Source organism: Lampetra planeri, chromosome 32 (assembly GCF_965212315.1).
Source record: "Lampetra planeri chromosome 32, kcLamPlan1.2.h2, whole genome shotgun sequence".
Taxonomy (NCBI): domain Eukaryota; kingdom Metazoa; phylum Chordata; class Hyperoartia; order Petromyzontiformes; family Petromyzontidae; genus Lampetra; species Lampetra planeri.
In genome coordinates, this window is record NC_136138.1 from 7,984,129 (window position 1) to 8,010,452 (window position 26,324).

At 44.4% G+C, this 26,324-nt stretch overlaps 1 protein-coding gene across 3 annotated transcripts; it reads left to right on the forward strand.

Annotated features, from left to right (window-relative positions):
• Positions 1–1,727: 1,727 nt before the first annotated feature.
• Positions 1,728–24,365, forward strand: KLHL12 (kelch like family member 12). Of its 3 annotated transcripts, none has more exons than XR_013587700.1 (12): positions 1,728–1,934; positions 5,381–5,602; positions 7,702–7,864; positions 8,866–9,083; positions 11,015–11,164; positions 11,965–12,079; positions 15,323–15,429; positions 16,036–16,231; positions 18,664–18,818; positions 20,219–20,317; positions 22,204–22,390; positions 23,306–24,365. XR_013587700.1 is itself a non-coding variant. In XM_078609648.1 (12 exons), the coding sequence occupies exons 1-12, from the start codon at positions 1,920–1,922 to the stop codon at positions 23,430–23,432; spliced, it is 1,758 nt and encodes a 585-aa protein (XP_078465774.1). In that variant the 5' UTR covers positions 1,728–1,919; the 3' UTR covers positions 23,433–24,365. The 3 variants fall into 3 exon arrangements, 2 of the variants coding, with proteins under 2 accessions (XP_078465774.1, XP_078465775.1); XM_078609648.1 differs by having other exon boundaries at positions 18,664–18,822; XM_078609649.1 differs by having other exon boundaries at positions 1,729–1,934; positions 7,711–7,864; positions 18,664–18,822.
• The last annotated feature ends 1,959 nt before the right edge of the window (positions 24,366–26,324 follow it).

Genomic DNA, 26,324 nt, shown 5'->3' on the forward strand with positions numbered 1-26,324 from the left:
TCAATTCTTTTCAGGCCCCATAGTGTATAGTGCAGTCTCCAACTCTTATTATCAACGCTCTGGTTTCTCTGTTAGTAAGAAGGGCTTTTACCTGAAACGTCACTTATTATATATATTTAAGGCCAGTGTTGTTTTTGATGGGACGTGTTTAGTGTTTTTTTTCTTAATTGATCTTGTGCACAACCACACTGTCAAAGCAAGCACCAGAAAATAATTTATTTTAATTTTAAAGACGTACACACCACACTAATAGTTTGTAACAATACAACAAATATCTCCCTCGAGTTTACTGGCTGGTTGCTGGCTGGGCTCCTCTCCAGCCCAACAATGAGTCTATTGTTGAAGTGGTTGCGGCTCCGTTGCCACTAAAAGGGGCTGAACGGGATTTTCCGTGTAACAAAACATTTGTTGCCCCCCCCCCCCCTGGACCTCTGATTAGCACGGTTCGCTGTGTACGGTGAGAAAGAAGTTCAACGTACATGTCGTGGCATGGTTGGCCACGATCGCCTACTCATAGCCGGCAGTACTAGCTCAGGCCAGTAGAGAGCAGAAGGGAGGCGGGACCTGCCCAAGAGTGATGATGAGTGGCAGTTGGCCCGAGGCAATCCCTGGGGAGAAGCATCGGGACCAACGGTTGGGACCCAAGGGGCCCGGAAGGGGGCTGGGGGATGAGGTCATTCTCCAGGGCCTTCGAAGGTTCTGGAAGGGAGGCGTGGTCAGGGGCGGAGTGAGCCCGGGACCCTGTAAAACACATTGTCCTGCGGAGGGAGCTGGTAGGAACGTTGGGTTGCTCGGCCAATGGTCAGGGTCAACGGCAGCGTGGTGTATCCTGCAAATATGACCGACTGTGAGGGCGGGCACAAGCCGGCGTGAGTAGGTTAAACGTTGAGTTTGATATGGGCACCACGGGGTGACCAACCCCTCCCCACCCAGCCCCACCCCTCCCACCCAGCCCCACCCTCCCCACCCAGCTCCTCCCCACCCTCCCCTCTCCACCCAGCCCCACCCCTCCAATTTTTGGATGCACGACGGACGGACACAATAATCCCCTGTGGGTTGGTGTAACCAGGAGGTTCCTACCAGTATAAGCCAGGGCCCTGAACGCCTCAGCTCAGTATCGTCCGGCTGAAGACTGAAGAACAACCTGGAGCCCTGAAGAGAAGAGCCCTCTGGGCAAAGCCGAATCCCTGGCAAGGGTGAGCCTGGAGATGTACCAGTGAAGCTCTGAGCTTATAACCAGATGCATAATGTACGGGCATAATATGACTTTGAAACCCCCCGCCCACCTCCTACGCATTTCACAAGTAGTGACTAATCCCATATCTGCATTTCCCATAAATATGCTAAATTCCTCTTGATATGCAAATTCTTTTGTCAAGGCTCTTTTCCCCCTCCAACCCAGCTTAAATATACGCTCCAAGCCTGGGGTGTTTCATTCAGACGCTGTTTTCCCGACAGACCTGTTCGTCACCTGAGGACGGCTGCTTGCGTTGTGGCCGAAACGTCGTGAGAATTATTTTATAATGTTTTATTTTTATTATTTTATTATTTCCCTTCTACGTGACTTTACCGAAAGAACCAAGAAGAAGCTTTGCATTTGCCTGTTCAATAACGAGTTTAAAGGTCACGTGCGGGGCCAATCGAAACGGGCGGTGCAGAGGGCGGGGCGGTGAGAAAAGTGGGCGTTAACCAATGAGATCAGACTCCACCCCCCCCCCTGCCGACTCCATTCCGCATTACAGGGATCCGGATCCCGTGCCGGCCACTTGGAATCTGGGGACCGCTTCGGCCCCCCCCTCCCAGTAGGGCCGCGGGCCGCCGAGAGGAGAGGGCCTTGACCCATCGACCACCACCACCACCTCCTGCCTCCTCCTCCTCCTCATGGGGTTGTTCTGAGACGTCAAGCAGCGGCCTCGACGATGGCAGAGGCCACGGTAAATGTCAAACAGTCCATCGTTGTGGGTGGCGGTAAAGTTTCTTTACCGCTACCATCATGATCGTCGTCGTCGGAATTCGTCAGCTGTGGCCGTGCCAGACTGCTGGATGAGGGCCCCCCTCTCCACTCCTCACGGCTGTATTCCATCGCCATCACCGTCTCTCGCCGTCCCTGCGATGTTGTACCATTTACCAATGTCGCCTCTTATCAACACGCGCGATTTGTTCGGGTTTTTGTATGTTTAGTAGAGCGGTGGTGCAGCGGTTAGCTATGGACGTGGAGACCACGGGTCTATTCCATCTCGGCCGCCGGTTAACGTCTGTGGCCAGAGATATCTCAATTTCATAGATGGACTCCCTTTCACCAGCCTCGCCCTGACCTAACGTGGTGAAGTATGGTTAAATAACCCCTAAGATCCACGTGGGAGAGGAGGGGATAGGGCCCGGTCATCCAGCAGTGGATTTGCTAAATGTCTGAGTTATTAAGATGCATTGTTAATGTTTCCCAGAGAAAGCAGGTGACGGTAGTCACGATGGGAATGGGTTGGTGATTGTGCCTGAGACGCAATACCGAACCCCGCCACGTGGCTGCGTGTGGTGTTAAGGAGCATGATGGTTATTATTGGGCGTGTTATTTTTATACTTGTTATAAGTAAATTTCGTGGTTGAACGTAATGCGATGATATACCTCGTAGGGAGATATTCACGTGATTGCGTGTGCTTTTGTTAGACCATGCACGGTGTTTGCGGTAAGGATAACAACCCACGTGTTTGTGGAAAGGAATTAAATGCCTCCTCTTCTTGGTTCTTTCGGTAAAGTCACGTAGAATGGAAATAATAAAATAATAAAAATAAAACAATATTATATAATATTATATTACTTTATTATATTTTTTTTATAATGTAGTATTTTTTTTATTTCATTATTTCCATTCTACGTGACTTTACCGAAAGAACCAAGAAGATGAATCCCTGCAGTCACGAAAGCTTTAAATCGAAATTTAAATGCCTCCTGTAGTAACACAAATACGTGGGCAGCAGAGGGTCATTGCAGAATCTTCAATTGTTATGTTGTACTCTCATCCCACGTCTATGCTCCCCGCCTTCAACCCGCACTCACCACCGTTGGTGAAGTATGGTCAAATATGGTTAAAACCCCCCCACGACCCACCCGCACGGTCTGGACACACACTCTTCCTTGGGTGACAAAAGGGGGCTTTAACAGTCGATACAGTAAAGAGACAGGTCAACGCCAAGTTTAGTAATATTTTCATGTTTATTGATGAAAGCATTTATTTAACCACGAGAGTCGAGTCTGAACACTTCCAGGAAGGTCATATATTGAGACGTTTGGTCAAGTTAAGATATAATAATAAAGGTTTTAATTATAATTTACGCCAGTTGGTGCTGGCTATTGGCAGGCCTGAATTTAAGTGGATTAATACATGACTGTACATTACATTAAGTATTACAGTAGGGTATACTTTTATAGAGCAAATACAAGTGTCATGAACTTTCTCTGAAATTTGCTTCGTGGGCTTTTGAGCTGAACTACGTGGGACACTTAACCATATTTTAGAGACACGGTGATGCCCAACTTGAAAACATGTGGGACTTTAACATATAGCCAAGAAACACTTTTAAGTGGACTTTTTTTTTACATAGTTTCTCAATTTGAGAATTACAAGCTCGTCAAATTTATGTCCGACGTTTTATCAAACTGGCAGTTGCCCCTCATATGATTGATGAAGGCCTTCATGCCATCAGTATCTTTCAGAGGCCTGTAATGTAACAATCTAGCATCTGCACAAGAGCTGATTTCGTTCCACCATTTCAACAGAGGTCACAATTGGGCCTGTTATAATCGGGGTAATGACTAAAAGTTTTCGACTAAACATTATTGTTATGAAACGTTAAACCTCTTTCCCGCTTGTGTTTGGCGAATCACATTATGGTCCTATGTTTATTAATTTCTCCAGGATCACAATGTGAACTACAGTACATTTATGTTGTTACTTTCCCTACTTTTGAGGCCCTGCCATCCTGGTCCACCACCGCTCATATCAGGCCTGGGCCATCTCCATGTCCACTCCGCATTCCTTCTTAGCCTGATTCACCACTCCAAAACCAACTCTTTTAGGCCCTATAGCCATCCGAGCCGACTTTGAGCTTGCCTGAGATGGGTCGTATTCTTGTCTTCTTCCACGTCTCTTCATTATGCACCCAATCAAGTCTTGTAAACCCTGAGATCCACCTTGTCCCCATTTCCGTGATGTGCAAAGTCTGCACTCAAGTATGAATGGTATTGCCATTTTAAATCGTAGCATGCATATATAAACATCTGGAAAGGATGTATAGTATTTAAATGCTGTGATGAAAACGGAAGAGCACATTTAACTTAAAGATTTGAGTACACAGTATAATTTTAGGTATGTGGCGCTTGAGTTTTTTAAAAATGTCCTTTAAAATGCCTCTTCATTTGACTGTTGGGTAATAAATATGGATTTTAAATACTGGTACAAGCCGACGTCAATACAATGCTGGGTGGGGAACTCCTCACCTCGCGCCATTCGTGGGGGTAATTTTTTGTCAAACTTCACCAAGCAAGCCTGTGTGGTTTGATGACGGGAAGCATATAGATTCAAGCATAGAAGTACAGTACAACAATAGGTAATTAATGATCTGTTCTGCCACTTGATGCCCATCATATAGCCCTGCAAGCCTATAACACCTGGTACGCAGGGTGGTCACCGTTTTGAGCACTATCCAGGTGCAACTTATGACATCTGTAGGGATCGGCTGCATTCTGGGTGATTTGGTCACAGGCACATGTCAATATGTACAGCCCTATTTCAAATCACTGGTGCCTGCACACATCATATTGGTCATATGGGCTGTTTGATCATACATCAAAACACTGGTCAGTGCAGGTTGGTGAAGGGGGAGGCCAGGACCGATTCGAATATTACTCGCCATTGATGTTAGTTGTGGTAGGGAATGAAACTCAGGTGGTTGGGTTCATAGCACTCCACCAGTGTCGTTTATACTGTATGTGTAAATTTGCATACATGTCTAAGTATGATCAGAGGCTTTATTTATCTTGGAGAAATCCGATGAGCTTTGAAGCACTTTTTCACAGATTTTCAGTTGTAGTTGGTCGGAAAGTTATAACAACAAACGATACAAAAAACTATAGGAGCGCAAGGTATGGGAAAGGTAAGCAAATCACTATAAATGAAATATATGAATTCGATAAAGTATATAAGTTCAAATTGCATAAGTACACCAAATTCCAATCTTGGGCAAGGCATCAAAACAACAGCAAAGACAGTACCAGACCACATCAAGATAACATGCGTGAATTGTCTCTCGCCAAATGATTTCAAATATAGTAAAACATAAAAAAAATGTTTCGGCCACCACTGAACTAATTTCCCGCTCACAGGTTGGTGAAGGAGAGCCGCCGACCTGCAAGACGGGCGGCATCGCCCCACGAGACATCATGACCAACTCGCACGCCAAGTCCATCTTGAACGCCATGAACGCACTGCGCAAGAGCAACACGCTGTGCGACGTGACGCTCCGCGTTGACGAGATGGATTTCCCTGCTCACCGGATCGTCCTCGCCGCCTGCAGCGACTACTTCTGCGCCATGTTCACCAATGAGGTACCTTTTGAATGTGTGCATCTGCCAGTCATCTCAGTTGGGCAACCTGTGGCATCTGGGGCTGTTCCGTGACTGCCTGCCTTGGACGTTTCACGTGACCTCAAAGGGCACCTAGCCCTGGCATAAGTGGCGTGGTGACGTCACCGCCACTTCGTGGTGAATGGCGGTTTTTGTTGTGTGCAGTGCCTTTCGTCAATTCACTACTGGATGAGGGCATCCCCATGGCTCTTTGGTTTGTGGTGGTTGTTTTACCAGCCTGTGCAGAGCTGGTCAACACGAGTTAGCGTAGGTGGGAACCAGAGATTCTAGAAAATAATAGAGCAATATAATAAATTTTCCTCACTGCCCACTGCCACCCACCAACTACAGTAAAACCTTGGATTGCGAGCATAATTCGTTCCGGAAACGTGTTTGTAATCCAAACCACTCGTATATCAGTTGTGATCATGTGACGTTCAGCAAACAAAGCATATACACGTACTACTCGTATTGCAAGACCTCGCTCGTTTATCAAATTAATATTTATAAAAAAAAATTGCTCGTCTTGCAAAACACTCGCAGACCAAGTTACTCGCAATCCAAGGCTTTACTGTACTTTTGACGACCTGCCATGCATGGTGCATGGCCACCATTTCAAGCACTAACCATGCTCAAGCCTACCTTGCTCTTGAGACCTGAAGAGATTTGGCGTATTCTGCATGATTTCGTCAGAGACAGTGCGGTGCAATGTCCATTAAATAAGCTCTTCGAATGATTGTATCAATTTTATTCTGGATTACATTTATATAATTGCAGTTTCTAAGCAAAGAACAAATGTCCTATAATGTGCAGCTACCAGAAACTGACAACTGCTGATAGTATAGCAGATAATAACTCGTACATGTATTGTGTTGAATGAGGTTACAGGAAGGGGGGAAAGTCCACAGTTTGTGCAGTGTGAGGAAAGGAGGAGGAAGGGAAATTTTGTGTTCTGCATCATTTCAGTTGAACACTGCACGGATGAAAGGAAATGGTCAATCTGATAGAGCGAGTTCTTGACATTGGTGTCGTTATCGAGACATGAATTTCACGGCCATGGTAGTTGTGAGCGATGAAGAGATAACAAAAGTTCTAAGAGCAGGGCTGGCGTCAGGGGAGGGCAGGATGCTGGGATGGGCCCCGCACCACCAAATGTCCCTCAAGGCCACAAGTTTATTCTGTTTAGCGGTTTATCACTACTATCGTGACCCACACAACAGCTCTACTACTGGTAAGGCTATCTGAGTGGAGTTCGTGCTCGGCCTGGTTAAGAGAGATCAAATTCCCCCTGGGCCCCCTCACCTCCTTTCCCTGCAGGCCTGGGACTACCCCTCCACAAGTTGAATGTACCCCCACCCCTTCTTTACCTTACCATCCGCGATTACCTTGTGTGAAAGAAGGGATTGATGTTTACCCACCTTCCTACACCCGCAGTTCAATTCCCCCGACTTGGATAGACTGGTCGGGTCTGAGGGCCCCGAGTTTGTCCCCATCCGGTTTTATGTCATTTAGAGCGTTATGGGCCTATGTTGTTTTATAAAATGCTAATAAATAGAAAAGCGTGATAAAATTATATTAATGCCTGTACAAGCAACATCTGAAATGCTGTACATATAGATTCATCGATATGTGCTTTGAAGTTTATTTGAATGAATCCTTTTTTTTTAACTTGAATATGCTGTGTATTTAGATTATTTGGGGATGTGCATTTGTCAATAAGTGTAAGTGAAGTACTGACAGAGTTCTTAACACCCTGTGCTGTGAACTCTGCGACTTGGTTTCTATTCTGGCCACGGCTAACATTAGTGCTGAGTGATATCTGAACTTGTCTTGGGTCCTCCTGTTTACCAATTCTCAATGACCGGCACGGTGAAGTATGGACAGCTGTGGCCGACGCGGCATGGGGGGGAGGCCTTAAGCCACTGGTGGATTGAAAAATGCTGTGAATTTATTATATCCATACAAAAACTAAGATTCAGTGTGTGATGTGTACATCTATTCTGGCGACCGTTTAAATACTTGGGAGTTGTGATAAATATGTGCAGATTTTCAAATCCAAAATTGTGCCATGTCCTCTGTATGTTTGTCAGCTGTCGGAGAAGGACAAACCTTGCGTGGACCTGCAAGGGTTGACAGCTGCCACCATGGAAATTCTGCTGGACTTTGTCTACACGGAGACCGTTCACGTGACGGTGGAAAATGTCCAGGAGCTGCTCCCGGCTGCCTGCCTTTTACAGCTAAAGGGTGAATTATTATATTATCAATTTCACTTGAAAATATACGATTCTCTCAATGTCACTGTTTTTCTCCTGCGTCATTGTCAGCATTGGCCATGATCAATCCACTGCTGGATAAAGGCCTTCCCAAAGTTGCTCCAATCTTTCAGTCCAGCGATGCACCAATCCCCACCCCAGGACCTGCACACCAGCCAATCACATTGGTACATCTCCGAGGTAGAAATATTTATATACCTCCGATGAATTTCCTTTCATCTTATCATGATCAATCTACTTCTGGATGAAGGCCTGTCCAAAGTTGGCACCACCTCTCACAATCCTGTGATGTATTAATCCAGATAGCACCTGCACGTGAATTAAATTTATCGCTCCATCTCCTAGGTTGATGTTCACTTCGTCACTTTTTCTCGTTTGACCACATAGTAGTTTTCCTCTCCGTCCTCCCTTTGTTATTTTAACATAAATGTCTCATTCAATACATTCTTGGCAAGATGTGTTAATTACCTTGCCTGGTATGCAGGAGGTCCTAAGTTCCATCCTGATCCTAATGCCTGTATATTTGGAGTTTGTATGTTTTCCCCATGGTCGTGTGGGTTTTTCTCTGCTTCCTCCGATTTTTTTCCCTCCACATTTGGAAACATGCTTTTAGAGTATTTGGCTGCTATAAATTTCCACGTAATAAGCCACTTCATTGGGATATAATTTGTGGCCAGGTTGCTTCTGAAAAAGAGCTTTTTATCTCTTCTGGGCCTTACCTGGTAAAATAAAAATGGTTTAGTTTAAGCTAAATTTTCTGAGACACCTTGATTCACGTGAAGTGAAAACTATTTTCTTTAGTTTTGCATTTTGTGTTCTGTTGTCCTTTCCCGCACCTCTGATTAGCACGAGTGGCTACCTACGTTGCGAAAGAAGTTCTACGTACATACAAGTATTCTATAATCAATAAATACCGATTACATTTTCTCTCGCCCACCACTGTTGCGCTGCACCGCTCGCACGTCGTCGCAGGCGTGAAGCAGGCATGCTGCGAGTTCCTGGAGAGCCAGCTGGACCCTTCCAACTGCCTCGGCATCCGTGAGTTTGCCGAGGCTCACAGCTGCATGGATCTGCAGCAGGCGGCCGAGCTCTTCAGCCTCAAGCACTTTCCCGACGTTGTGTACAACGAAGAGTTCCGCCTGCTGCCCCAGCCCGAGGTGCAGAAGCTCATCAAGTGCGACGAGATACAGGTGATGACGACGACAATGATGAATATTTTCCCGGGTCGTGGCGAGCCTGGAGCTAGGCCTCGGCAAGGTAAGGTAATTTACCCTTTTTACCGGGTAAAAGGGTAAAGGTGTGGACATGCCAAGGGGTAAGGTAAAGGGTAGGGTAAAGGTAGCTCGGAAGAATTACCCGGTAGGGTAAAGGTAGCGTGAAGATTTACCCGGTAAATACGGTACCTTTACCACTAAAAGCTCCGTGGCGCAGTCCGTGGCCTCCATTTAATAAGTAATATTTAAAAAAAGCTTTTTTTTAACACGCTTTTATTAAATGTACTAGTAATGGCAGAACTCCACGACTCCAGGAAGTGGCCCCGAAGCTTGCCATAACGTAAGGGACCATGGCCAATTACAGCCAACGTCAGTTGAGCGTGGACAATTAGAGCCAAGCCGAAACATAACATAAAAAATAATGTTTTAAAATATATGTTTTCTATTTTTTATGATAGAATATAGTATTGTCATCACTATGACATAAGTATACCAAGTTTGCAGTCGATACCACATTGGGAAGTGGGTTAAACTTGAGTTACAAAATTTGAGGACACAACAACAACAACAAACAGTGAGTTCGTGTAAAATTGTAATAATCGAGAGTATTCTATATGAATGAAGCGCTCTACCTAGCATTTACCGTTATAAACCTTTTCATGTGTAGTACCCCAGTAATTACCCTGTAATCAAGTAATTTGTATGGGGTAAGGGTAAAAGGTAGGGTAAAGGTAGACTCGTTGCTTTTTACCTTTTACCTTACCTGCTAAAGGGTAAAAGGTAGGGTAGAGTGATTGTATTGTGGTAAGGTAAAAGGGAGGGTAAAGGTAGGCTCGTTGTTTTTACCTTTTAACTTTTACCTTACCTTGCCGAGGTCTACCTGGAGCAGATGACTACTCCGAGCCACAGTTGTAGCGAGAGGTGACCTTTTGATGTGTCCCGGGGTCAAGGAATATTTTACGGGTCGCTCTGAAGCCACCAACTGTGATGTCAGGGCAGAGAGCAGGCGGGTGCTAAGAATAATTGGGACAGACAGGACAGCTTGTTCTCACCATCGCTATGTACAACACATGCACCCCAAATGCGTCTGACAGACCATAGAGATGTAACGATGAAATCAGTTCATCTGGAGGTGCCTGGCAGATTGTTACATCGCAGGATTGTGTCAGGTTGTGGCGGCTTGCGGATACCTTTATCCAGCAGTGGATTGACCATGGCTGATGATCACGAGATTCACACATTGCACATCAGCAGCAACATCAAGTTATATGTGAGAGACCTTGCTGTATGTAAAGACATTTAAAGTGTCCTTGTTAGACGTGCGACTGGAATTTCTGTCATCACAAAGGCCGACTGGCCGATGAATTAATAATGAAAAAAATATCCGTGCCATACAATTCCTTGTTTGTCCACTGGATGGAGAACAACGTCAAAGTTAAGTGCCGCCATTTCCACACTTATCCAAGAGCAGTGGTTCTTAACCATTACTGCAGCCATGCACCCCTTTGGTTCCCAATAGTTAACAAATGTATAATGTTAATAAATAGGTTTGATGAAACAAAGTAGTTGTACTTACGTGCTGCATCTCGCACTCCCAGGGGGTGTGTGCACCCCAGGTTAAGAACCACTGTCCTAGAGCCATGTAGTATGTGGTTATTTGGTTGGTGTGGCACATCCTATGAAATTCATCGTCATCTGTTACCTCTACTGCTAGTTGAAGGCCTCTCCTTAATTTAATCGTTCTTTATTGTCTTGCGATTGCCTCTGTGAATCGCACTCTCACACTTCAGCTGGTCTCATCGCTCCACGGTGGTCATCCTCTTGGGTGCATTGTTCCCCTTTGGGGGGGCCCCCGTTTTGGCAACGGCATCCTCTCTCTCTATGTCGTGTGTGTTTGTGCTCGACAGGTGGACTCGGAGGAGCCGGTGTTTGAGGCGGTGATAAACTGGGTGAAGTACGACGAGCCGGTGCGCAGCCGCTTCCTGCCCGAGCTGCTGCAGTATGTGCGCATGCCACTGCTCACGCCTCGCTTCATCACCGACGTCATCGACACCGAGGTGGGGAAACTGCCCCGTTGTTAACAGTGTTTAGTTTGTTGTCCTTCCCCCGCACCTCCGATTTGCACGGTTGGTTGCGTACAGTACATACATGAACCCAATTAAATTTTTGTTGAATTGTATTGGCCGACACAGTATTATTGGCCGGCTTTACGGTTATTCAATCGGAGATTGCTGTATGTGACCACATGGTCCGACTAGGTAATCACGTGGGTAAATGTAATTAAGTACTGTTTGGTTATACCTCCTTTTGCCCCACCTTGTACCATCTCCGCAGACTCTTTGGTTTCACGTACGATGTGTTGATGAATAAAAAGTGATGATGAAAGGAATTTGGGTGACATTGTGTACTTTTGCCAATGTAAAATTTACCCCTTGAATACGTGACTATGAATTGCGTGATTAAACAGAAAAATGCATTCCAGGACTTTTGATAGCGTGGATATCCATTGCATTTACTTAATGCCTCATTTGACCAAATCAAGCACAATGCGTCCGATCTCGTCCGATATCGGAAGCCGGACACGGTTGAGCCTGAAGGGTTGATCACCAATGCACGCAAGGCTGTTATAGGCAGCCGCTGGGCCGTGCTATGCAGCAGCTGGCAGAGGGCAAAGTAAATGTTTCTGTTGTACTTGTATGCCGCCATGTCAATGTCCGGCACTTTGACCAACCTGTGCTGACCATCGCGATGCGGTATGGTCAATTAATTGACAAATGGGGCTGTATATGTTCACGTTTACTTCTGCACTTTCTCGTAACTCGTCCACAATTTCACTGCCATTTGTGTTCGTCTCCAGCCGCTCGTTCACAAGAGCCTGGAGTGCAGAGACCTCGTAGACGAAGCGAAGAAGTTCCACTTGCGGCCGGAGATCCGAGCACAGATGCAGGGCCCACGAACGAAGCCCCGGCTGGGTCGGTTGCAAAACAACAACAACAACAACAACAACACACAAACACACATTTACCAACAGTTGGTTGTTAAATTTCGATTTAAAGATTTCGTGACTGCAGGGATTCATCTGCTTGGTTCTTTCGGTAAAGTCACGTAGATGGGAAATAATAAAATAAAAAAGTAAACCAGAATAAATGAATATAATAAAATAATATTGTATGTTTTATTTTTATTATTTTATTATTTCCCATCTACGTGACTTTACCGAAAGAACCAAGAAGAAGTTGGTTGTTAAGTCGGGGTGAGCAGCTGCCAGTATTAAATATGACAATAGGTTTTACCCTTTCTTGCAATAAAACACGTGTCAGGAATCCTGTCTGCATTAACCACACGTACTTGTGGTGAACATGCAAACAAAACCATGCTCTGTCCCATTATTTAGCTGTGCACCCCGAGCTTGTAAATGCCCTAAGTGCATTGTCTCTGTGCTGTTCGCCGTTTGGCGTTCTCAGATCTCACACTGAGACTAAAGAAAGCTGTCTCTGGTGTGGACCAATCCGTTTCAAGGACAATGCATATATTATTAGAGCATGTTTTCTGTTTGCATGTTCACCACAAGTACGTGTGGTTAATGCACACAGGATTCCTTGAATAAGGATTCTGTTTTGTGTTTTAACATCCTGACACCTGTTTTTTTTTGCCAGAAAGGGTAAACCCTATTGTTATATGGTTGTTAAGTGTTAACAACATGTTTCTGTTGCAAAGTGTGAATGCATTGGAAATAGCATCCGTTTGCTTAATAATGATCTTAACTCGGGATGCCTGCTGAATTTGAATAATACTGTGCTGGTAGGTCAGAAGACTAGAGGATAATTTTAGTGGTGCAACAAATTTTTCCAGCGTTGTTGATGACAAAGATGTTTTTTTTGTGAACGTTGCTCAGTTTATTATGAACTGCAACATTTTAGAAACATCATTGCATGGCCGGCCTTAACCATGCAACCTATTGAATTCGCAACATATCTGTGATTGGCTGGATAAGGTCAAATGAGTTGTCAATGCAAACAGGAAGCACATATTGAACACGAATATTCATATACAACAGGATTAATATGCTGAATAGGAGAACAGAATTGATGTCTATGGAGGTGCATGTCATGCTCACTTTAGTTCTTCACACATTAACTAATTTAACATGCTAAACTCCCCCTTTTTTCATTTCCCACGTGGGCATATTTTTATTCTTAGATATCTTCTTTGCGTTATTGAGCTCCTTAGGGGGCTGACTGTCCAGGCCTGTGCTCTTAACACAATGGGGCGGTGATTGACTATATTGGCACGGTATTGTATAACAGTATTGCAAAATTAAAGGGAACTTGTCGTATTCAGTATAGGGTTCTGCACAACTATACAAAAAAACCTAACAGAATGTACGCCAAGGAAAGTTGCGCCATTTTAACTTAGCTTAAGCCAGCTCCGCCAAGCTCTCGGTTTAGAATCCTGCAGTGGTAAAGCGTGTTTGACATGGGCCCATCCTGGTCAAAGAAATGAGATGGGGAGCCCCTATCCAATTTCTTCCCCTCTTCATACCCTGGCACCTCTGGCCAATGGGCCCTGGTGAATTTGCACTGCTTGCACACTAACTGTGCCGCTGTAATCCTGGGACGTTACCTAACATAAAACTGGGGTTTTCAACCTAGTGAGTTTATGGTCTCTGCAAAGTCACTCAGTTCCCAGCTCTGATTACTTAATTGGTAGATATGCAATGAGAAAGTTATTCAGCACAACCACATAAGTGTGTAATGTTTGGTAGACCTGTTGTAGGATATTCAGCAAATTGCCCGTGCTGTTATATTTATGCATTCAGTAATAAGACCAGTGATTCCCTGACAGTCGTATGATGGGAAATACATTTTTGTTTGCCTAAAGGCCAGTAACATGAAATAATATTGTTCTTTGCACAGATGTTGATAACCCCCCTTCCCCAAAAGATATATTTAAAAATGTATTTGCTTGACAAAATGCACAATGAGAATGACTCAACTGCTCCTGCACTGTACCATGAAGTGCCAAAGTTGAGTTGAAAGGCAATGTTTTTCATGGGTGTGGAGTGCTTGTGGCATTGATCTTGGCTCTTGATAACTTTTAACGCAACTGTTTTTCTTTATTTAATTATTTCTCAAACAAAAACATCTTGAACAGACACAGGCTGCTTTTCCATGGTAGTGCTGAGAGTTTAGTTGGCATCGCGCCCATGGAGACGCGCCGCGTGTTTTGGCACATTGAGTGCTGCTGTGGCTGTGACACGCAGCAGTTTGGATGACTAAAGGAGGGCTGAGATTGCGTTGACATTCCTTCATGCTGAGCACAATAAGACTGAGATTCATTGGTTTTATTTGTTTTTTTTAATGTTCGTGACACCTGCATGACCAAATCATCAAGAATGTGCCCGATCTTGTCAGATATTTGAAGCTAAGCAAGTTTGAGCCTGCATAGATGGTTGGCCACCATGCACACGTTTGTCATTCGGCTGTGGGGCCACGTGGTGAGCAATAGAGGGCAGCAAAATCCATGATTATTTTTCTGTAATAAACAAATGACAATTTAAAATCTGGTCAAATAACCCTGTAAACTAAATAATTATTACATAATTAGATGCATGTCACATGTGATTATAAGTATCAAATGATACTTGATAATGCATTTAATCTTTATGTGCCTGATGTGACAATTGTATGGCACAGATCTTAGAGGGGGAATGAAAAGTGATGTTAAGCTTATTAAAAAACGGTTGTTTTGTACACAGCTGAATATTTTATATCTATCTTCTTGGTTCTTTCAGTAAAGTCATGTAGAAGGGAAATAATAAAATAATAAAAATAAAACATAATAAAATAATTCTCACGACGTTTCGGCCACAACGCAAGCAGCCGTCCTCAGGTGAAAATCAGGTCAGACGGCTGCTTGCGTTGTGGCCGTCTTCTCGACAGACCTGTTTTTCACCTGAGGACGGCTGCTTGCGTTGTGGCCTAAACGTCGTGAGAATAATTGTATTATGTTTTATTTTTATTATTTTATTATTTCCCTTCTACGTGACTTTACCGAAAGAACCAAGAAGATGAATCCCTGCAGTCACGAAAGCTTTAAATCGAAATTTTATATCTAATTAATCCTTACAATGTCAACAACAATAATAACAGACGCCATCGTTCCAGACGTTTTGGTGTTTACTAACACAGTGCTTCCGATGCCTGGTCTCGCAGGGGCTAACGAGGTGCTGCTTGTGATCGGGGGCTTTGGGAGCCAGCAGTCTCCCATTGACGTGGTGGAAAAATACGACCCTAAATCGCAAGACTGGAGTCTTCTGCCCGTGAGTGCTCCTTGTCAGGTCTGGTGCACGTACGTGTACAGCCCTTTTCGTTAATCCACTGCTGGATGAGGGCCTCCCCAGAACGTTCGGGTCACGGGGATTTTTTCAATGTATCTTCACTAATTCTGCAGTGCTAATACAAATGAACTAACCCTATAAACCAATTCGCTGCTAAACTAGAATCACAATATGAGAATAGGGTTTCCCCTTTTTTCTGGCAACCAAAAAAAGGTGTTAAGATGTTAAAACAACAAACTGAAATCTTTTACAAGGAATCATGTCTGCATTAACCACAATACTTGTGGTCAGAATGGAAACAAAAAAAACATACTCTGATAATATTTGCATTGTCTTTGAAACTGATTGGTCCACACCAGAGACAGCTTTCTTTCGACAGAGGCGTCCTCTGGTCTAACACCGTTTGTATGATGATTCATTGACATAACGCACCATGACCTGATGGTTTATCCAAAAGCACAGCTTCCACTGTGCTGCAAACTCCTGCCTCCCAAGGGCCTAAATTGGCCCCTCACAATGGTAAGGCAACACACTGCTTATGCCCGCTTACTTTGCTCGAGCTAATCCCCCTCTGCTGCCTGCCCTCAGAGCATCACGCGCAAGCGGCGCTACGTGGCGACGGTGTCCCTGAACGAGCGCGTGTACGTGATGGGCGGCTATGATGGGCGCTCGCGCCTCAGCTCAGTGGAGTGCCTGGACTACGGGGCGGACGAGGACGGCGTCTGGTACTCTGTGGCGCCGATGAACGTGCGCCGCGGCCTGGCCGGGGCGACGACTCTCGGAGGTACGGGGGGGCCCCATTGAGATGCGTTGCAACGAGATAAAATGCAGAGAAGTTCCTCCAACCGTTCATCCTCGTGTGCTGTCCGCACAAGTGCTGTTAAGGCCGTCATGCGTCCAACCGTGATTTCTGAAGGTGTGAAATTGCCTGGCCGGCAAAATTACTCTTTTGGGTCACTGCAGTAGGTACTTTATCAAAGTTGAGTTGACACAGAAGAGGGCCTGTACAGGTTCGGACACCGCTCAACCCCTGATGTATTCATGACATGTGTTGAGCTCACACGATGGGCATTGTGTACAAGTGATTGTAAAAAAAAGGTTTACTTTGTAAATGGCTACCTCCAGAGAATGGAGGGAAGAAAAAGGGACAAATGAAATGCAATCATTACCAAGAATTGTAATGAGCAACTTGTTTACAGAGAGCAACTATGACAACTCTTTACTGCGATGGTAAAGACCAGGGGACGGCACCCTGCGGCTCCTGAGCCGCTTGCGGCTCTTTTAAGTACCACTTTGTGATGTTATTCACATGCATTGCGGCTCTTGAAATATTGACTTTATTACCGAATTAAAAAAAGGCTGCTCTTGCTATTTTGGTTTCCAACCCACTGGTATAGACTTACTGAAGTCTCCTTAGCCAATGATAACAGAGTTTGTCTGAAAACAATGTGTTTTGAACTTTTCTGGGTTTTTACAGAGCACACAACCCTTGGTAGTCATGGGACCCTCTGTGATCGGGAGCAGCGATCAGATTTCCAAATTTGGGCAAACGAAGTGCTTCACAATGGACGATGTTGTAGAAGCCATTTCCGATACCGATTACTAGCAGTCAATGCCCTGGAATTGTTGTGGCATGTCCGTGGCCATTGAGGGTGGGGTGGCTAGCACCACGTCCAGCGGCCTTTGTTTATCTCTTGCGCTGATGAGTACAGCATTAATGAGTGCTTCGTTAATGCTGAGTTGACCGATTAAGAGTCCCAGGATATGTTCGGACACCACTGACGTATTCATTACCGGTAATCAGACCCAGGTTGCTGGCTGCGGGGAGCACTTTCACAACTCACTGTACCACCACTCTCCATTAGATGTGCACGGAAAGACACTTGTTGTCACATACTTGGGTTTGATACATTTATTTTGCTTCTGCAATCTTAATTATTTTGGCTTTGGTTCTAGCTAAGATATAGACACATTAACTCACCCTTGCACATAATTGCGCAGTGATCATTGTCAAATTTCAAACCAAACTGATCTATTGCAGAGTGACCTTTAAGAAATAAATTAAGAGCCATTTATTTGTTGCTGTGCAAAAAGGAATGACAACCTGGCCAGCACTGCTGTCAAGACTATCGCGCTTATCAACATATTTGCTCGTTATCCGATTGTATTAACATGGGACTATGCCTGTGGAGTGCTAATTTGCCTTTTCAGCTCTTTGTTTCCCTGGTCTCCATTGGGAAAAACCTGGAGGGCTTGTGATGGTAAAATAATAATAATATTTTTCGATTTAAAGCTTTCGTGACTGCAGAGATTCATCTTCTTGGTTCTTTCGGTAAAGTCACGTAGAAGGGAAGTAATAAAATAATAAAAATAAAACATAATAATATAATAAAATAATTGTACGATGTTTTATTTTTATTATTTTATTATTTCCCTTCTACGTGACTTTACCGAAAGAACCAAGAAGATAATAATAATAGTTGTAAAATTTCCGGTGGATTCCCAAAAACCATGCCAAATGAGGATCTGGAGCCAGCGCAGTCTTCCATATATTATTGTTTGGCAATTTAAAGTAGGCATTTTGACAATTTGGTGGAAATAATGTGACGTATGTTGATATGTAGGTGTAACATTTCAGCAAAAAGAGTTTTATCATTGAGAATCTTTTGTGTAACTTTAAAAAAGGATAGCGGTGTTTTAGAGGCTTTTTCATGTTTTGGCCTTTTTCTCTTTTCAAAATAAAGGCAGTCCTATATAATGATTTGGCCAAGGATGATTACTGTCATTGCGTTTGGAATCAAGCAAACTTCATTCAAACAAGTCATGAAAATGCTTGGAAAATGTAACGCTCCCCAACATACGTTTTGTCCTCAGACGTATTTTCAAAACGATAGCCCTATGAGATAAGCTGGCAAAATTCAGTGTTGCATATTTGCAAATAGGTTTGCATCTCCAAAAATATTTGTTTTCATACGAAAAAAATCCCTTAGATTTGGTGCCTTTTTTTCGGGTGAGTCCCTAATAACAATGCAACAAAAGCTTAATTAATTTTGGATCATCTTGAAGAGAGTTACAGCACCCCCCCCGCCCCCCATTACGAACGGAGGGATGGCCGGACGCACAGCTATAATGCATAAAACGCTCTCAACCTTGGTTGGAAAGCATTTCTAAATGTTTTCCCCCCCATGCGTGTTCGTCTTGTGCGACTGCGGGCAGACATGATATACGTGGCAGGCGGGTTCGACGGCAGCCGGCGGCACACGAGCATGGAACGGTACGACCCCAACATCGACCAGTGGAGCATGCTGGGAGACATGGCCACGGCACGTGAGGGCGCCGGCTTGGTTGTCGCCAACGGCGTCATCTTCTGCGTAGGTCGGTGTTGAGTCGGGAAGGCGTAGTGACCACAAAAGCAGCCTTCGTTGCATTATCATCCTTATGTCTCCACTTTGAATTCAACCTCTTGATTACTTGAGGCATCCCTCACTTACGAGGCCTTTAAAAAAAGGTGCCTTTCGCTTCGAATTTCTTGCCGCGCTACAATAAAATGTACCAAAGGCTTACTTATACCTGCACTGTTTAAGTCCCTCATGATGGTAATTTTTCCATATGGAACGTGGCTATTTCTTATGAGCTGGATGTTGTAGAATATTACGGTTTGTGTATTAGGCACATAATGAATTATTGTTGTTTGTGATACGAATTGTCATGACTTAAGGTTACACGTTGAATTAAACAAGCTGTAATTTTTGTTTTACTAATTTCTACTGTCTTGTTTGTATTGTCTTATCTTGTCTCATTTGGTCTATCATTCTTTCCATTGTCTGCAGGGTTATATTGATGTATAATTTCCAAATGTGAAATATGATTATTTTATGCAAATTCAATTCACATATCCTGCACGTGATACTAAATTTTAATATGACTTTACGTGCATATTGCTTACGTGTTCATGCACATGTACAGCCCTTGTCAATCCACTGCTGGATGAGGAGCTCCCAATGCTGTGTGGGATGTGAGTGTTCGTTGACCATACTTCACCATTCATAATATAGGTTTTTGGGTCAAATCGCGTTATTTATAAATGTGTCGTAACCCTCCACCACCCGACACGGCCAAACAGTAAAAAATGTGTCCGTTTTTCAAAGGACAAAATAATTCACTTCTTTAGCCTTTGAAAAACGTGACACATGTTTTACTGTTTGGCCTTGTCGGATGGTAGAGGGTTACGACACATTTATAAATAACGCAATCTGACCCAAAAACCTATATTATGAATAATATTGGTCGCGAAAGCCTACGTGTTAAACATACTTCACCATGCTGGTCGGTGGTTTGGTGAAGGCGTGGGGCATAGATGTGGGACGTTTGTACAGTATAGCAATGGATTTTGCTGCAATGGCCTCTGCTGTCTACGACGTAGCCCCGCAGCCTACAACACCTGATTTATGCTTGGTAGTCACCCTTCAAAGTGCTATCCAGGCGCAATCTTTCTTAGTTTCTGACATCTGAATAAATCGGGCAGATTCTGGATGATATGGTCAGAGGGTATTTATCTACAATTTCCGTAACTCATAAATGATTACTCCACACTCGATGCAGTTCAAGTGTCACAATCTTGCGACTCCATTTTAATGGATGGATCGTTACCTTCCTCTTGTTTCCATAATTTAGTTCGCAATAAGGCTTTACACATTTACATCTGGCATAAGCTTCCAACAGCCCGCTAATGTGGAATGCGGGGTGTGTGTGCGCATGCACGATGCAACAGGAGGGTACGACGGCATCAACATCCTCAACTCGGTGGAGAGATTCGACCCGCACACAGGCCACTGGTCGCACGTCTCCCCCATGTCCACGAAGCGCTCGGGTGAGCACGCAACACAGTGGGAGCGATGCCAGCGCCGCTTTCCCATGACACTCGCCGCACGTGGGGTGCGACGTACGGCGAGGTCGCGATGACAAAAATTCACTCTATAAATAAGGCACAGTGGTTATTGGCCGCGTAGCTGGATTCAACAATGGTGTTTAAAACATTGTGGCGAATGCAGGGGCATCTCGTTTCCTCTTTGGGTAGGACGTGTGCAGGGTTGGTGGGGGGTAGGTTACCGAGGCAGGTATGGAGTGGGGTCTCCGCATGTTCAGGTGTGCGATTTGTGGTGAGGTCACAATGAGCATTATTCACTGTGTAAATCCAGAGTGAATATGGGTCATGAGAGCTGCACTCTAACTTAGAAGTTCAAAATAAGTTGCTGTTTGAGCACTGATTTTCCGAGATAGATGCTAGGAATTTCACGGCAAGACAGGAAATTATGAATAAGTCCAGAAGAGAACGTAACATGGCTGGTAAGTGTTCTAGTTATAATTAGGTGAAAAACATTTTCTATGGATAGAGCACGTGTGGAAGATGGCGGAGAGTCGGTTATTGAGTTAGGCAGTGGAGTGGTCTCCATGAGTGTGGGGTGACCGGGAGGAAGACCTAAGATGAGGTGATGGGTATTATTAGATTACATCTTGGAGGTCACTGTGCAGCACTGCGGGATCTGGCGGAAGGTAGAAAGTGTTGGCAAGGTGTTTTGGCATCAACAGCTTTGACGAAATCCATGTCAGAATTGCCACGACACGGTAAGATGTTAACAGAAAATGGCCACCAAAATAAGAATTAGAGTAAGTGACGAGTTGTCTTTCAATGTCGCTTTGTATTCAGTTTGTCCACCAAAAAAATATCCAATTTAAAATATGTAGGATCTGGGACAGAACTCAAACAATTGACGTAAATTTACGCAATATGATTTCCTCTAAGTGGCCTCGTAACCAGGATGGAATTCTTAATGTCGATGCAACCCAAACACCAAACAAGAGTTATGACAGTCATTAATCAGAGAAACAAAATACATTAAAAGAACATGTGCTACCAGAGAACTCTCGGGATGTGAAGGCATTGGTGTTGCATTGAAATGCATATGCATGACATCACTAAAGTGCCAAAGTGTCATACGTGACTATAACTGCCAAAGTATATTGTTAATGAAGCTTCAAATCACATTGCACTGCCTAGTAACACATCCTATGTGTAGCTATGAGATTAAAGATACTAGTTTTTTTAGGTTATGTGTGTTGCTTGAACACTTCCAAGCACAGTCTGTCCTCAATAACATGGCCAGATAGTGTTTCCTGAGGATATTATTTGCGTATAACGGGGAGTTTGGGGGGGGGGGATCTCTAAAATTAGATTTTCTATTTTAAATAAAATAAAAAAATAAAAATAGAGTGTGCATTATATGTTAAACGGAAAAAATATAAAATATCACTCCTGAAATGTCAAAATCTCCAAAGGTTCAAAGTAATACTCACTTGTTATGTGGTGTGTCTCCACACTGAGCATAAGTGTCCTGCTCTTGGCAGTCACGGTTTAGTACTGTATGTTACAGTAAGTAATGTAGCATAGGATTTGTTTGTGACTTTTGTGTGGTGTTTTTTATAACCAAAAATATATTTATAATAATATAAAAATCGATAGAAACAACATGACCAGTTCTAGGTGGGCTAAATTTGATCTTCGCAGAATTAATGGGGTTTTGTTCATAAATCGGATATACCCGGGCACCCCACCCCTAAAATTAACCCACATCGATTTCGCCATTTATGGAACAGCTCGTCATATTTCGCTCCTGATTTATCCATTGCTTTTTTATTTTTACAAAAGCTACGCGAATGACACCCCCCCCCCCCGCCTGGCGGTGTGCGACGACGCAGGCGCTGGCGTGGCACTGCTGAACGACCACGTGTACGTGGTGGGGGGGTTTGACGGCGCCGCGCACCTCGCCTCCGTCGAGTCGTACAACATCCGCACGGACACGTGGAGCAGCATCACGAGCATGACCACGCCGCGCTGCTACGTGGGCGCTGCCGTGCTGCGCGGACGCCTTTACGCCATCGCCGGGTGATGACGCGCGCGCTGCTTACGGCACGAACCTTTTTGCGTTTTTGGAAATTGCTTCACTACAGCGCGCTGTGAAAAAAGTATTATCCGTGTATGAATTGTGCAAACTTTAACCGGTGGATGCTGCCGTGCTGAAATTGTTAGCGCGTATCCAGAGGTCCCCGAATCGATCTCGCGGCACGACCGTTGAAAACAATGCGCAGTGTAAATGGGTACACGGCATTGAGTCGATCGGCATGTCCGCGTGTGGTGGCGCAAAGAGTGGGGTATGCCCACTTCTTTGTAAAATGTCTGCCCATTGTGAAGAGTAGGCCGAAAAATACCTTCTTGAGGAGGGCTCTTGATACACTCCCCCCCCCCCCCGCTAGTGGGTGTCCTTCCGCCAGCTTTAGCGAGAGCAAGTAATCCTTTATTTTGACCGGTCACTAGAGTGGTTAGTGCACTGTGCCCTCAACCTGGCGACCTCAGCTTGGCCATAGTTGACGTAAGTGGGGAGTGATATCTGAACTAGTTATGTCCGTACCCACCTCCACCCTGCCTCCTCATCAACCTACACTGACCAGTTTAGCGAAGTATGGTCACATAATCCCTATGACTCACATGGCCCAGGGATACCCTCATCCAGCATTGGATCGAGATGTATGTGTAATGTAAAAAAAAATACCCCTAAATAAAAATACAAGTAACTGTCCCTATGGAACTTTGGTCACAGGTATTTGTTTCAAAATATTGTAGGAAAATGATCACAATGGGCTCTTCCAAATATTTCCGATATAAATTTGTGTGCCCTACATCAATGACCATTTCAAATTGCGTTTCCATAAAAAAAAAAGATCTACATGAATTTGTATGCATTGGTATTTTTTATTTGTAAACCCAGACGTTGCTGACACCTCTTTCCACTTTTCACGGCAGTTACGATGGAAACTCGCTGCTAAGCAGCATCGAGTGCTACGACCCCATCATCGACACCTGGGAGGTGGTGTCCTCCATGGGGACCCAGCGTTGTGACGCTGGCGTCTGTGTCCTGCGTGAGAAATAGCCGTTGCGCGTCCACGCGTGTATGTGTGTGTGCGTGTGTGCGCGTGCGTGGGGGGGCTGGTGCATATCACATTTCAACAGGGTTCCTGACGCAGCAGTGTTCGCAAGACTAATAGGAATATCACAGCGATGCTGCCAACCATGTACAAGTCAGCGTTTAAACGATCCGATGTGCGTCAATCCAAATTTGTGGGGGGGGGGGGGGGGACATGGCGTAGCGTGAGCACGTTCGCCGTTTGTGTTGCAGAAGGGGTCACGGTTCGAATCCAGCAGGTCCCCCTGATTAAAAGTACGGGTGGATCAACCGTAGAAATACTTGCCGTTTTTACAGTTTACGTTAAAGATCCCCATATCGTTGATTGTAAGAGTAGGCCCATTGTATTATATAAATCGCAGTCATTGGCGTCTACTGCGAAAACTTGGCATGGCCCTCCTGAGAAATAATTGAGACTGGGTGACGTTTTCCTGTGTAAATGAGCGGAATAATTTTTTTCTTATCAGTGTTGTCTTAACAGCCCTATTGTTACCATACTGTAAGATGAGTTGCAAAGCTAATAATTTCACTGTCACTGGACGGATAAGTTGCCAAGTCTTTAAAGGTAGTCTCAAGTATGTTTAGCCAAGCAAGTGCAATATCAGGACTAAGTAAAATGGAGAGGTAGCCTGAAATAACAGACTTTTATAAACCACACACTTGCGTGCTTTAATGTTTAACCACGTTTGAAGAAGTGTGTTTCAGTGCTGCAAATGGAGATGCATTGTGCAGGGTTTTTTTGCCCCCTAAGCTGTAGCTTAGCGAACTGGTGTACGAATTTACTTATTGAACTTGTTGATTTTATTTTAAAGACACAAGCCACCTGTGTTGTGTAAATAAAAGCCACTGTGGCGGGGAAAAAATGGCTGTGAACATGTAAATAAAGGTAAATAACAAGTGGCCTTTGTTTCTGTTTTATGCGTGGAGAGATTGGTAAGAGGTGTGTAACAGTCGTAGTAGGGGACAGGGCACATTGCAAGAACAGTCTGTTCTATTACGCGGTAGTTGCGCTCCTGAAGAACACCATGTTATGGAAAAATTGCGTTATAATAAATTATATAAAATAGGGTAAAGCAGTTGGCGATAACACGTCAGATGCATATGCAGGCTGACCAAAGACTGAGGTGCCTTGTGATGCTGCTCAAAGGCAGCCGTACAACCATTTGTCTACTCGCGCGACATTAGATTTTCATTCAATCGCGTTATATACAGTTTGCATCTGCGATATATAAAAAAATCCCTAATACATTGTGTTATATTCAATTTGTGTTCTGAAAACACTCGACATAGGAGAACAGACTTTCCGATGCATTGTTGAGTGGCAGAGGATCACCTCGGATAAAATAAAACAATAGCCATTGTCATTTTGAGATGTTGATAGAAGGTTCTCTGAAATTCAGGGGCATTTAAGTGCTTGATAAATGAAAGTCCTTACTCTCATCGTGCATTGTGTATCACGTGGTCTCACCGCATTGCATGTGTCATTTACACAGTCCTGTTTTGGACTTCCCAAGTTTGTGCACATTATTTGACAGCAGCAGGGCAATGACACAAAAGGAATGCATAACGGTGTTATCCCTTATTCGGAATTATCGGTGCCGTACAGTCATTGCCTCTTGCCCCGTTCCCAGTTTTCACATTTCTCTTGCATGGTTAGGTATGATGATGCCTGAAATTACAAAATAGTGTGTGTGCGGTGTTGTTTTTAATATTAAAACTTAGTATCCATCCAAACCTATTGATGCGGGTTGGCTTTCCCTGGTGGACCTGTGGTTCAGCTCCTTCCCCATCCAGAACCTTATTCGAGTATCATGATGAGGCTGCAGTTCCTCAGCAGACGGGACACCCCGTCTCCTGCGCAACGCTTTTGGATAAATGACAGGTTACGCCGCTAAACTCGAGACCACCAATAGAGCCGAGCACTGTTTAATTATTGTGTTTTAAAATGGTCTTTACCCAGGATACAGATTGGTTAGTGGAACAACAGCACTCTTCAAAGAGTTTTGTTTTAAATCGTGCTCAGGATCCCTTCCAACAACACGCCCTCATTTTGGGGTAAATAATGTTCATGTTGTCTAACCCCATTGCACCGCTATTGGTGTTAAGTCATGATACGAAGTTATCATTTTGGATTCCTCGCAACAGTGCTTCCCTTTATGTTAATGTCCACGAAAGCAGATACCAAGAGAGCTACTTCTTTTAAGCGACCTCTTAGCTGAAACCGTGTTCTTTGTCAAAATATTCATCATTCTCAGAGCAGCAAATTGAGCCAGACCAAGTTCAACACCAAATGAAAAGCGATATTTATTTGCAGTCATCGGTGACTGGCCAAGGGCCCAGCGAACTGCACTTGAGAATCCGGGTTTAATCGCGGGCAGCTGCCAGAATTCAAACTCGGGCAGGGTCTTGAGCCATCTGGCGACCTCCCTGCTTGGGGTCATTGGCACCAGCAGCAACTTGAGTGAAGATGGACCACTGGGTGAAAAAACGAACAGTGAGTGCCTGTGTCCTATCTAGACCAACAACACGGCAACCGTGACCTCATCTCAAGACTCAACAGAAACCGGTGGACATTTATTTTGTTGAGCGAGGCAATCGGTCATGCAGAGGGGAGAAAGTAGCCCGAACCATGAGCAAGAAATCGACAGCATTGGATGGCAGGGTGAAGTTTAGTTGCAGACTTGTACCTACCAGCATGAAGGTGAATGGATAATTTATCGTAAGGGAAACTCAAACGTATGATTGTTTTACCAGGTAAAGCTCACTGCGCTATTTAGCTACTTTTCAGAAGCCACCTACCTGGTTGTTAGAAATTATAGCTCCACGAAATGTGGCTTATCACGTGGAAATGTATTGTCG

Excerpts from the sequence above, each read along its gene's own strand:
- KLHL12 (XM_078609648.1), top strand. Across the intron at positions 18,823-20,218 it reads CGGCGTCATCTTCTGCGTAG|GAGGGTACGACGGCATCAAC; the intron begins GTCGGTGTTGAG and ends ACGATGCAACAG. Across the intron at positions 22,391-23,305 it reads CGCCTTTACGCCATCGCCGG|TTACGATGGAAACTCGCTGC; the intron begins GTGATGACGCGC and ends TTTTCACGGCAG.